Genomic DNA, 12813 nt, shown 5'->3' on the forward strand with positions numbered 1-12813 from the left:
ATACAAACTCAATGACGGCAGATCGGAATAGACAATCTTTGTTTCCTAGAGTCAATTAATTCCAGCAACATGTGATCAAAATAAAACTTAATCAATTTTGGTTCCATTTTTTTTTCCAAAAAGTTCTGTCTTCATAAATATATTCATATTTCATATCACTTTCTTGTCCAAACCAAACACCCAGAATACACTTTTTTTTTCGTGTTATTCTTAACTGCCCTTGGATTTGGTAATACCAATTATGATTTGAATTTACAATGTATGTTCCATTTTTTTCTAGTTACCAGAAGTCAACCTTTTTATTCTCCCAAAAAAAAATTATATTGTTCTCAAAGGAACAAGATTTAGTGGGTTTTTCAGTAAAAGTTGAACCGGCCGGCGGCAAAATGAAAGAAATTGTCATCACCTAGTAAAACTCCGGTCAGTTTCTTAGATAAACTCTAATCCAATATTGCAAACATCAGGTAAATTGCATCCGGTCAGGTTGCTCCATAGAGTCATACCATTCAAAACAATTTTGTTTCGTTCAACATTTTTTATTCATTGATGAACTTTCAAATTCTAGTGAAATAAGAAAAAAATAAACATAAATAATAAAATATGTAATAAGAAAAATAATAATAAATTACTATTTTATTAAATTTCATTTTCTAAATTTTACGTCCAACACCGTGAAATAGTCGAGAAATTAATTCGTGTGTCATTGAAAGACTTTAGTTGAAAACATGACTATAAATTAAATGAATTTTCATACTACATAGTTGTTTCTATAATTTCATACATCAAGCATTATGAAACTTCGATGTGCTTGTACTTATTAGCACTTTTAATAACGCTCTTCTAATTGTAACCATTTTATTATCCTCTGTGCGAAACAAGCAGGTAAAAATTTTAGAAGAAATCCCTTGATTTACAACTTCCAAAGCTGGTCAAGAAACCGCAAATGAGGGTACGCTTGTAAATCACCTAGTCGTAAATTATCTGCAAAGCTCAGAGCTTCGATTGAAAAATTTTTAGTTTATCTCACTCATAACTAGACCAATTTTAATGATATCGATTTAAATTTAGTGGGAAAGTGATTGTGAAAGTATTCTTTACTAATTCTAAGTTTAAAAATTCACAAAAATCGGACATAAACTTCTATTCGTAAAACTACCCCTAAATTATCGAATTTTCAAGTCCTTTAACTTTTAAATTAAATGTTTTTTCCAATGTTTGATTCTTAGTTTTAGAAGAAAATGTGATTACAAGCAGTTGAGAATAAGAACGAAACTGATACATCAAAAAATAAGCGAAATATTTAGACGATACTTTACATGGGATTCTCCATAAGAAAAATGTCTTGGCACTCGCCTTAATACTCGATACATCTCGACCGATTTTTAACTTTATTTGCGATCTGAGAGGTTTTGTGAGCTTTGGGGAGGGCTTAGAGTGAAAAGTGTGATGGGCGGAGTGGAGCATAACGTAATTATATTAGTTTTAACCGCGAGTTGTGGTCACTTCCGGCCACGTAATGTTGGATGAACCTGCATTAACATTATTGACTGCTGTAATGCACCCAGCGAGTTTGAACAATGAGAAAGCGGCGCAAATAACGAAGCGAAAATCGTTAAAAGAAATGTCAACAGCAACTGGAGATGGGAGGCTAATAAGTGGAAAAAGTTTTTGCAATTTGATTGAAAGTATACTTCAACTTTAACACATCTTGAGGAATCAAAAAATTACGATTTATAATTTACGATAGTGCTTATTAACTAACTTTACTTCAGTCTCAAAACTGTTTCGCTCATTTGGAAATGGGCGCATCCACCATTTCCAGGATCACGGTAAAAAAGTCTAACTTTCGATGCTCAAACTTTTTTCAGGTATCATTAAAGACACAAAAAATGTCTTCGATGGTTTTCTTTTCTGCTTGGAGTAGAATATAATTGGGGCGAACCAAAGCTTTTGGAAGACCTGAGTTTAGAATACTGCCTGTTCCGTAAGCCTCGAAGTTTGTGAGCGCATCCACCATTTTTAACGGTCAAGGTAAAGCCAATTTAGAGTACACAAAAAGGTCATTTCTTTATATCGAATTTTGCGCATTTTTAATTTCTGGTTTTGCTGCGCTTTATATCAGAAAAAAAAAACAAATCAAATCAAAGTCGAAAAAGGTAGAAAATCGATTTTAACACTACTCCACAAATTTTAGAGAAATTTTGAAAAAATTTGTACTGGAGAAATAGAATGGCCTTCTCGTTCGGAATCTGAAGTTCGTTTTGCCCCATGAGGCCAGGATTCAGAAATATTTTTGATTTTTTTGGATTCTTCTCTACAAGCATTTATTTTCTTCATTTTTTTTTAGAAATTTGTAAAAATTGGATTATTCGACAGTGTTTTGGAAAGCCAATAAAATAAGCTTTCCAACGACATATAAAATCCATCGCTAGGTTTAGTATTTCTCATGGCATTTTTGAAAATTCAACTCACTATTCAATTTCATCCAATTTTTTAAAACTAGTGAAATTTCTAAAGAAAATTCGTTAAATTCTCATGACGATGAATATAACTCGTGAGCTCGAAACTGTGGGAAATTTTTTCTCCAGTACTCGTTGTTTGTTTCTCCGGACAATAGCAACAACTCCAACGGATTAATTTTTTGTCAGATCAAGAAAAAGGTGTTACGCAGTTAAATAATTTATTAATCCCTTTATTTGGGTTTTTTGTGCGTGTGCTGTAGATTGCTGTTTTGAGTAAAATTGTGTCTTTATAATGTAATATTTCAATTAATTAGTCGAAAAGTAAACAAGTGGAGCGGTGTAACACCACTGACAAATAATTAGTTTTTAGGCAAAAAAAAGAGTTGGATAATCGGTAATCTCTTGACAATGTCCATCAGTTATTTATTTAGTAGTGCTTGAAGTGTCGTACAACAAAGACATGCTGTGAGAACTCAAAATTACTTTAGTGACTTATTGTCAGGTGTGCTAAATTTAACAGTTTAATTAGTGAAACAGTTTTAATAGTTTTCAGTAAATATCCTATTAATTCGTTTTAATACCGCCGAAATCGTGTTGAAATAAAGCGTCTTTGAAGATTTTTATTGTAGAGATAAATTTTTGACGATATCTGTAGCTACAGTGAAGATAACATTTATTTTTTTAGGTTTTGGAAATTCCGCTTTTAATAGCTTAATTTTGATTTGTATGGACACGCAAAATGTTTAATTGAATTTAATACATTCAAATTTTATTTCAAGTTTTTATAGTATTATAATCTTTTCTTGACATTTTTTTAATTGTCTGAGAAATCTGATTAACGGTTGGCACGCCTCGCCCCAACTATTGAGAACAAAACTTTTCAGTACTTATTCTGAACGAGCAAACAAAAACCTCTTCTTGTTCTTTTTACTCTATTTCTCCAAAAATGCATTCAATTTAACCAGAGTGGAGTGTAGGAAACGGAATTATCAGAATTTTTTTACAAACCTGCAAATCTGTAAATTCCCCTAATATTCAAAAAACGATAAAACCGATAAACAAGTTACTGTAATTAAACTCATTCCGCCTTGTTTAATTGCGAAACAACCGAAATAATTATCTTAATCTTTGATCACATTCAAGCCACTTACTCCATCGCAACCGCATTCTTTGATCGCATTGCATTAATCTTCCCGAATAATCGACCCTATCAAATTTCGCATTCCTCCAAGTGGATGCCGCATTCTCCTCCCTCCAATAAAAGCAAAACTCACATAACCATGGTTCTCCTCTCTCCCATTGAATATTAAATACAACAATTTTCTGCAATACTCATCATGCACCACTTCATTGTTTACTCAAGAATCATAAATGCTGCAGTATTCCCCCACTTTCCCATTCGTGCGACAGATTTATTGATATCATTGGGGTGGGTTTAAAAAAGCCTTTTTTATCTTGGATTTTGGAAGCGGGTTCGTATGTAAATTCAATTAAAGGGTGAATTTTTCGAATACTCTTCAGATGATACTCGGCCCGTCCTATTTTGATTCGAATTTCATTAAAATATTCCACGAGAGACAATAGTGCTTGTAAATGACATAACACGAGAAATCTGATTTTTTTTTTGTTTGAACAAACACGTTAATTGATTTTCGGCGCTCGAGACTTAGGAAGATTGACGAATTTTAGTTCAGGGAGTGTTGCAAATGCGGAATGCACAAGCTCGACTTTTTGTGCACGAGCGCCTTGAATCAAGAAGTGTTAATAATTAATGAAAAATCGTGCACCTCCGAATAGCGAAATTTAAGCGAGACAAAAACTCGTTCTCAATATCCTTAGATAAAATACCGCGACGTCGAGAGCGCCATTATGTCATTAGTTTCATCGCAATTTCCTACGATATAAAACGTTAGACGCGACACTTTCATTTAAAAGAAAATAAAATAAATTATCGTCTCCGTATCCTTTATCGGTACTTGGACTCAGTTTAATGCAAATTAAATGAGAGTCTATCCTGAGTTTTTATACGTATTTGTTACAATTACTTCGAATTTTTTTTGGGGAGAAATAAGAAATGTTCCGATCATTGCGCTGGAAATTTTAAATCCGCGAGCAAAAAATAACCCGTGAGTTATTATCCCCTGGGAATTCTGCAAGGACATATTTTACTTAAAATATCCAGGTATAATACCATATCGCAATACCACACATAGCAGGTACAGTAATTTGCATATTGCACTATATTATTGCTCAGTGGGAAATTAACTTTCATTAGAATTAATTAAAGCTTGAATACAGTTTACGAGCAAGTTGGAAATAAAATCATGCATTAAAATTTCATATTAGTGCTTTACGATTTTACACAAAACTTCCTTAATTAAGAAACACCACCGATACTTTGCCAAAACTGCTACAAAAATGCTAAATTATTCATTCTATAGAAAATAATATTTAATATGATGCTCCTAATTCCAAAATCATAAGGAAAGTTGCTTGAGACGAGCTCGGAAGTTTCAACGACGAACATGAAAAAATCGTTGAAATTACTTTAATTATTTGCCCGGATTTTTACCATGGGATGTTTAGTCCTTAGTCCAGCAGTAAAATTTAGGACTCTGTTTGTTGGGATCTTGGGTATTATATCGTATCCCGAGGGAGTAGAACTTTCTTATTAAACTCTTAAAGGCCGTGTCTGCTTCATAAATCTATATTTGATTATTATGTGGCGCTGTATATGGAAATTCGCGGTGGAGATAAAATCAAGCGGATCAATTAGAGATGAACAAAAAGTTTCAAGTTTTAATGAAAAAGTTTTTGCAGTTGCTGCGCTTCGTGTTATTCAAATTTCGCGGCCAATGCTTCCACACTAAGCTGGGATGTGTTCATAAAGTAAGACGTCTGTTGGAGCGTGTGACGTCAGAGTAATGTGATTAACACTATGAGATTCGCCAGAGTGTTGTTGCGTTTATGAACGGTTTCCGTGGTTATTTAAATATTCGACAAATAGGTACATTACCTACATACAAAACGCAATTTTCGCAAAAATTCATGACAAAAACTATACCAAACTTCTGATATCGACATCTCGCTTATTTTTTTGAGTAAACTTAAGTTATTATACATCAGTGTACGCAAAATTTTCCGCAGATTCCAAATCTGGGATTTAAATTCAGATCCGACAACAAATAACTGAGTTATGGCCGATCAAAGTTTCGGAAAGTTGATTTTCATTTTTCCTCATTTTTCTTAATTTTTAAAATTAAATATCTCGGAAACTGTTTGAGATATTGAGATGCGGTTTGCGCTATTCTTTTTCTCGGCTCATTTTACGTTAGAAAATGTTCTCAAAAGCCTAAAATTCGATAGTCGATTTTTCGTGAAAAAAAATTCCGACTCAAACGATGAAAATTTTTTATTTTTTTTATTTTTCGCCATAGCTTGTAAACTATTTGTCCGATCGATCTTTAATTTAGCCGGTAGATAGATTTCGAGCTCCTCTTTCGACTGATGTATAATTCAAAGCTATTAAACGTCATTTTCATTTTGAAAACATTGATTGAAAATCACCCTAAAATGATGTTTTCAAAACGGTTTTTGGCCAATGCCTCGTTTATTTATTAAGCAAACTCAACAAATTTGGGTCTCATTTTACGCAAAATGTCACACTGAATCCAAAAACATGAGAATTTTCAATTTTCGTCAACAAATAACTGAGTTATGGTCGTTTGAATTTTTGGGTTGTCGTCAGAGGGCCAAATTTTTGAAGGTTCAAAACAATTCGTGCTCGATATCTTGGAAACTATTTCAGATATTGAGATGCGGTTTGCGCCATCGTTTTTCTCGCGATTTTTTACATAAGAAATAGTTCTTTGATTTTTCTACAGTCGAAATTCGCAAATTTTCGCAAAAATTCATTCATTCAGGCGCATCCACCATTTTTAAAGATGAAAAGTATTCCAATTTATTTGTATGTACAATAATATAGCCGGAACTTGAATATTTGTCTTCTAATTGATTGTATTTCTGATTTATCGACGTTTGTGGTTTGATGAAAAATAAACTCTCAATTTGAATATTTTATTAAGGTCGAGACCTTGGAAAATACATTTAACCCATACAAAACCACTGACATGTCCAACGTTTTTGTGCGCTTATAATTTCCGTTTTCCTTTCTTTTTACATAGGTAACGACATGCTATAATCTGATAAGAAACGTCGGACCTTTTTCATTCCAACTGATTATCACATGTGCCATCTATTCACAAAAGTCTTCAAAAAAAAATTAAATTATTTTTTCTTAACTTCTACACAATATACATAACTGTAACACTAATATAAACTGTAAAAAATCCAGTAATCAAATAACTTCTTCTTAACTCAACTTTGGAATCCATCGGCGGGAATCTTGTCCACCTTGTAAAGATCCACAAACAATGAGATTGCGCTCTTCAGATCATAATGGCACTCCTCTAAACACCTGAAAAAATAAATAAATCCCACTTATTGTACAACCATCTTTACATACTTCTTAGCCCACTCAGTGGTCAAATTCGTGATGAGTTTCATAGCTGTGATCATTTGATTCTTCTGTTTGAGAGTTTGTGCCGGAGGCAACATTTGCGGTCTGATCGGTCTTTCATGTTTGAAAGCTTTAACTTGTTGAGACGTTAATGCATTGAATACGTGCAACATCTCGTTAATTATGCAATATTCGCCGTTAATGGATTCCAAAACGAAGGATCGGTTGAAGCCCAAAACGCGTTCGACGTCCAGAATAGTTTCAGGGCATTCCTTAAAAACCCCAGTCACGACAATAATAGCGCAGATGTCCTGAAAATAACGCGTGTTAATATTTTAGTCGGAGGACGCGGACTGAATGTATGTACCGAAAAATGGATCAAATCCACGGTGAAGGAGTAAGGATCATGCTCGGATGACGGTAACAGATTGAATAAGTCTATGATTGCTTTGCTTCCTTGTTGTAGATTTAAATCGCTCCGAGAAAAGTCCGCCAGAGATACGAGGTTGCGAGAGTGTGTCTTGTAACGCTTCAATCTGTAATACATTGAGAATTGATTTTTTTAACACGTAATAGACGTACTGTGCACTTGGAGAAGATAATTGTTGAGCTTGGTACTCTGCAGTCAACGAGAACAATGCGTTCTTGTGGTATAAAGATTTTAACATTGCTCTGTTTTTAGAGTCATAGGAAGTGAAGTAGTACTCCAGAAATTGGTCAACTAAATCATGGCCGCTGCTGTTACACAAGAAGTTTCTTCGGAACGACGGAAATCCGTTTTGTTTTAGTAAAATACCGTCCTGGAAAAAAACATGAGTGGAGATACTAGTCCATAAGTAGTTATTACAAGTCTTTCTATTTTGGGGCAATGGTCTTTGATTCTCTGTATATACGCGTGCTCATCGTAATTGTCACAAAGGGGGTTTCCTTCCAGCCAAAGTTCAGTTATCTTCAGCTGACTCAAAGGCTCCAACTCAGTCAAACTCATAATCTAGAAAAACTCGTTGAGAAGGAAGCAAACTAAGCGTGAAACTACTCACGAGATTGTTTCTCAAATCCAAACTGGTGACATTGATGCCCCACAAAGCCTCCATGGGGACCAAACTTCTAATTTCGTTATTACTAAGTATAAGAGACTTGGGCTTCGCTAACCTAGACAAGTGCAAAACGTACGACATCAATTTAGGTTGCGACAAGACACAAAATTCTGTTAATTCAGGATCTTGATAGAAGTTGTCCAAATTCACGCATCCCGCTGATGTTCTTTTGCGCAAAACTTTCGAAATGTTCTTAGAAACGTCGATTTTCACCTCGTTTGTGTTGGAAAACCGCAGAATGATCGTGACTTTGAACTAAAATGATACTTGGAATTGATATAATAACACCTTTTACATACTGGTTGGTTTTTCACGTAAGGATTATCAACAATCAGATTATCCCTGCAGATTTTTTCAATAGCAGCCCCACAGTTCCTTGCCAGGAAAGAGGCAGAAGTTCCCTCTTTAAGAAAATAAATAGGGATCAGATCCAAGGGCTGGACGTGGTCTAGTATCGTTTTTAGAATGAGATCTCGACTAAAATCTTCAGCGTTGTTAATCTGAAACTCTTTGATAACAAAACGAAGATTTTTGAAGGAGTTTTACAATGAATTTGTGCCAGTAAATGGGGTTCTCCAGGACTTCCTTATTTTTGTAGATAATTCCTGTCTGAAGGCTGTAGTCGTTGACCACGACAGCTTGGGGGCTCTGCCGAATTTTCCTAATGTCCATATTTGTAATAGTTTGGGGATCCGAGGGAAACAAGGATGCCATTTTGAGGTTATGTTGTCAAATCGAGATTTATTTCAAACTGAAGTTGTCGGTTTTATCTCTCTGAAACTGAGGAAAATATGCTGTTGAAAAATGTGATTTCCACAGGACGGTATACAATTCACTTTCACTGATAAGAAAAGCAACAACTTGCTCTGATAAACAGATCGATACTGGTGTAATGTTGGTTGCCTACCATGGGTTGTCTGATAAAAAAAAATGCGTACTAAAACCGTAAAATTATTGCTTCTCTGAACTAGTTTTTGCATTTTTTTCCCAAGAACTAGTTTTTTATAATTATTTGGATTGTTTCAGAGAAGAATAAATGGGTTAATTTTCACTTTGTCCCGTTGGCAATGGCAGGTCTGTTGGTACCGCCAAAATTTGAATTTGAAAACAGGTAGCTGTCATGTGCGCAACTCATCAGCACGTGTCGGTGGTTATCAGTTGTATCTTCAGATAAACAAAATTTTTAATAATAGCTTGTCTGATAGTGGTAGTGGCGCTTATAGAAGTAACTAATGGGAAAATAAACGAACAATTTTAGGTTAAATAACGTACTGATAACAGGTTCGGTAAGATCAAATAAACTGAATTTTTTCTTATTAAAAATTTGCTTTAAAAGGGTTGTGAAAGTGAAATTTAATAATGACCCTTCGAACAGCTAGTCAATCTCCCAACTCACTCCTTATTGATGACAGAAACCTGGCTTTAGTACAAGTAAATAAGCTCGCACTTGAAATTCCAACATACTGGCACAAATTTATAGTAAGAGAGCGTTTTTTCTAGTAAACTTCTTATAAATGTAATTTCAGATCAGTAACACTCATGGGTTGAAGCGCAACGCAATATTTAAAATAATTTTGGATTATGTTAAACCATTGGAATTTATCCCTCTTTGCTTCACTGAAGATGGTGATGGCGCATACTTCTTTGCCCGCATGTGCAAAGACCCCGTTGAAAAATTATGTAAAAGCAAACTAACCATTTCTAATCCCGTGAGCAGTTCCAACTCTGTAAGAGCAAGAGCCATGTCGATTTTTTAATTGTTTTCTTTTTTTAGTTTAAATTTAAGATCGTTTTGAAGTACTCCAGCACTCACATCGTGACAGTCAATTTATCGGAAAATTTACGAAAAGTTCTGCAAAACCGCTTCAATTCTAACACTCTCGATTTGAGTCAGTTTTCTGAGGATCCAGATCTAAGCGAGTTTATTCCGTTATCACAACGAAAGCTCCTAGCTTTTGTACTAAATAAAGCGAGAAGCTTCAAACCTAAAGTCATCAAGTTGTGTAACAACGATTTGAAAAGCTTGGAGGCATTCCAAATCATGACACCTGAAAGTCTGGTTGCTTTAGATTTGAGACACAATTGGGTACGTTTGTCAACCCCCCAAATCGTTATTTTGTTGTCTAGATTTCAGATCTTGAAGAACTGAAGTATTTGAGTGGTTTTAAGATCACCGAGCTGTGGCTGGAAGGCAATCCCTTGTGCGATGTGTACGACGAGTATAACTACGTACAGAAAGTCATCAAATATTGTCCGAAAATCGAGAAATTAGTACGGAATTTGAACTATTTAATCGGTTCTAACAGATTTTTTCAGGATGGATTTCTATTGCGCCAAAACGGAGTCCCGTCGTTCCGCCGCAACTTTTTGTGTAACGTGGCGTCGTACGACATCGTCGACCAGTTCCTGAGGGAGTACTTCCCGACGTACGACGCCAAAAATCTGTCGAAACTAGCAACGTTCTATCATTTCGACGCGCTGTTTTCGATGAGCGCTGAGTTCCTTCAGAAGCAGCTCTCGTCTCCCAACTCTCAGTACGAAGTCCTTCTTTCTGATTTTTTATAACACGGTGGTTTTCAGGATGCGCCCGTACAAAATTTTTTCTAGAAATCTTCTAATCAACACAGAAGCCAACACAAGAAATCTCTGCACCTCTAGCTCCGAAATCGTGCGTTTGTTTGGGCAATTGCCGTATTCAGAACACGATCCGTACTCATTTACCGTAGATGTTCTCTACTACACGGTAACACTTCTTTTTCTCGTCTTGTTTCTTTACCCATGAATTTTCAGACGTCTTGTGCGATTATCGTCGTCACTGGAGTTTTCAGGGAACTGCCAAACACCCAAAGAATCCTCGGGTTTAACCGCACCTTCGTTCTGGAAAACCGTGATAATCGCTACCGAATTTCAAACGAACAGATGCACGTTTTTAACGCTTTGACGTCGCAACAAGTTACAGCTTTTAAGACTTCGAATACTTCGTACGAAGCGCGGGATCCAACTCAACGGAGTTTGATGATCGAAACCTACGCCACTATTACAAACCTTACCAAAGATTGGGCTAAAATGTGAGACGGATTGAGATGTTTTTTTATTAATTGCTCATTTCAGGTTTCTGGAGGAGTGCCACTATAATTTGAAACACGCCATGTTCCTTTTTATCGATTTGTACAAAGGAGATCGGATCCCGGCGCAAGGGTTCAAAAAAGACTAGTTTTTTGCAGTATTATTGTTGATTTTCAGTTGCATTATGAGAATATTGTTTATTTTTAATTAAACACGCGAGTGCTGTTTTTTTTACTGACGTAGATTTACAATTTTTTTCCCTCGTATTACAAAATATCGTTTCGTTTGTTAGCAGTTGACACTGCTTTATTGTCAAAATAAGTGTCATGTTGAATATTTCTCGATTTTTTAAACCAAAACTGGTAAAAAACGCTCTATATTTCACCCGGAAGAATTCCACCTCGGTAAGAACCGCCCTCCACTTTAAAATGTGACGTCAGTTTCTAGAAATCCGAGATTCCGATTCTGGATCACTTCTACGACTGTTTGGTGATCGGTGCAGGGGGCGCCGGTTTACGAGCCGCCTACGGCTTAGTCTCTAAAGGCTTCAATACTGCTGTCGTCACGAAAATTTTCCCCACAAGGTCGCACACAGTTTCAGCCCAAGGCGGAGTGAACGCGGCCTTAGGTTCTTTGAAATCACGCAAAAACTCGCTTTACACGCTGTTTTATAGGTAATTACGAGTCTGACAATTGGTATTGGCACTTCTTCGACACCGTGAAAGGCTCTGATTGGTTGGGGGATCAAAATGCGATTCATTACATGACCCGTGAAGCACCAAAGGCTATTTTCGAGTTGGAAAACATAGGAATGCCATTTTCGCGGTTCAAAGATGGAAAGATTTACCAGAGGGCCTTCGGTGGTCAATCTTTACAATGTGGAAAAGGTGGACAAGCTCATAGAACGTGTGCTGCTGCAGATAGCACCGGACAATACATGCTGCAGACTCTGTACGGTCAAGCCACGAGGTACAACTGTCAGTTCTTCGTCGAATATTACGCTCTGGATTTAATTATGACGGAAGAAAAGTGTTGCGGGGCGATTGTTTGGAATTTGGAAGAAGGTACCTTCCATAGGTTCTTCGCTAGGAATACCGTCATTGCGACGGGGGGATCAGAAAGGTCCTACTTTTCCTGCACCGCGGCTCATACTTCCACTGGGGATGGTACAGCCATGGTCACCAGAGCAGGACTACCTTTACAAGACATGGAGTTTGTACAATTTCACCCCACCGGCATATACGGGGTTGGGGTGTTGGTAACTGAAGGCGCTCGTGGCGAAGGCGGGTATATCACCAACAGCAAAGGCGAACGTTTCATGGAAAAGTACGCACCAACTGCGAAAGACTTGGCTTCCAGAGACGTCGTCTCAAGAAGCTGCACGATGGAAATCCTCGAAGGACGAGGTGTTGGACCGGACAAAGACCACGTTCACTTGGAGTTGATGCATTTACCGCCGGAACACATAAAGAAACAGCTGCCAGGCATTACGAACACCGTTGCTGGTTTTACTGGACGAAATGTCTTGAAGGATCCCATTCCGATAATACCGACAGTGCATTACAACATGGGGGGAATACCTACGAATTACAAGGGTCAAGTGGTCACTCAAACTGTACTCAAGCTTCCCCTGCAAGAATTGTTAATAATTCTTCGACTTTGCAGAAAA

At 36.5% G+C, this 12813-nt stretch overlaps 2 protein-coding genes and 1 pseudogene across 4 annotated transcripts; 2 read left to right on the forward strand and 1 right to left on the reverse strand.

The window, feature by feature from the left end:
* Window positions 1-6523: 6523 nt before the first annotated feature.
* Window positions 6524-8994, reverse strand: LOC148170355 (nuclear RNA export factor 2-like). Its single transcript, XM_088043717.1, has 8 exons — window positions 8625-8994; window positions 8378-8578; window positions 8022-8333; window positions 7829-7972; window positions 7564-7781; window positions 7349-7517; window positions 6988-7292; window positions 6524-6939 (listed from the first exon to the last, which is right to left on the reverse strand). Exons 1-8 carry the CDS (start codon window positions 8790-8792, stop codon window positions 6840-6842), a joined length of 1617 nt encoding a protein of 538 aa, XP_087899843.1. The 5' UTR covers window positions 8793-8994; the 3' UTR covers window positions 6524-6839.
* Window positions 8995-9253: 259 nt separating this feature from the next.
* LOC148170356 (nuclear RNA export factor 2-like) lies at window positions 9254-11353 on the forward strand. Of its 2 annotated transcripts, none has more exons than XM_088043720.1 (9): window positions 9254-9359; window positions 9415-9557; window positions 9605-9805; window positions 9853-10164; window positions 10206-10349; window positions 10395-10612; window positions 10659-10821; window positions 10869-11146; window positions 11190-11353. In XM_088043720.1, exons 2-9 carry the CDS (start codon window positions 9438-9440, stop codon window positions 11290-11292), a joined length of 1539 nt encoding a protein of 512 aa, XP_087899846.1. In that variant the 5' UTR covers window positions 9254-9359; window positions 9415-9437; the 3' UTR covers window positions 11293-11353. The 2 variants fall into 2 exon arrangements, with proteins under 2 accessions (XP_087899846.1, XP_087899845.1); XM_088043719.1 differs by having other exon boundaries at window positions 9265-9364.
* Window positions 11354-11470: 117 nt separating this feature from the next.
* LOC148170357 (succinate dehydrogenase [ubiquinone] flavoprotein subunit, mitochondrial pseudogene) lies at window positions 11471-12813 on the forward strand (annotated as a pseudogene). Its single transcript, XR_015770650.1, has 3 exons — window positions 11471-11548; window positions 11592-11772; window positions 11819-12813. The product of XR_015770650.1 is annotated as a succinate dehydrogenase [ubiquinone] flavoprotein subunit, mitochondrial pseudogene (transcript).

Source organism: Gnatocerus cornutus, chromosome 8 (genome assembly GCF_029298725.1).
Source record: "Gnatocerus cornutus isolate USDA-ARS CGAHR chromosome 8, icGnaCorn1.1, whole genome shotgun sequence".
Lineage (NCBI taxonomy): Eukaryota > Metazoa > Arthropoda > Insecta > Coleoptera > Tenebrionidae > Gnatocerus > Gnatocerus cornutus.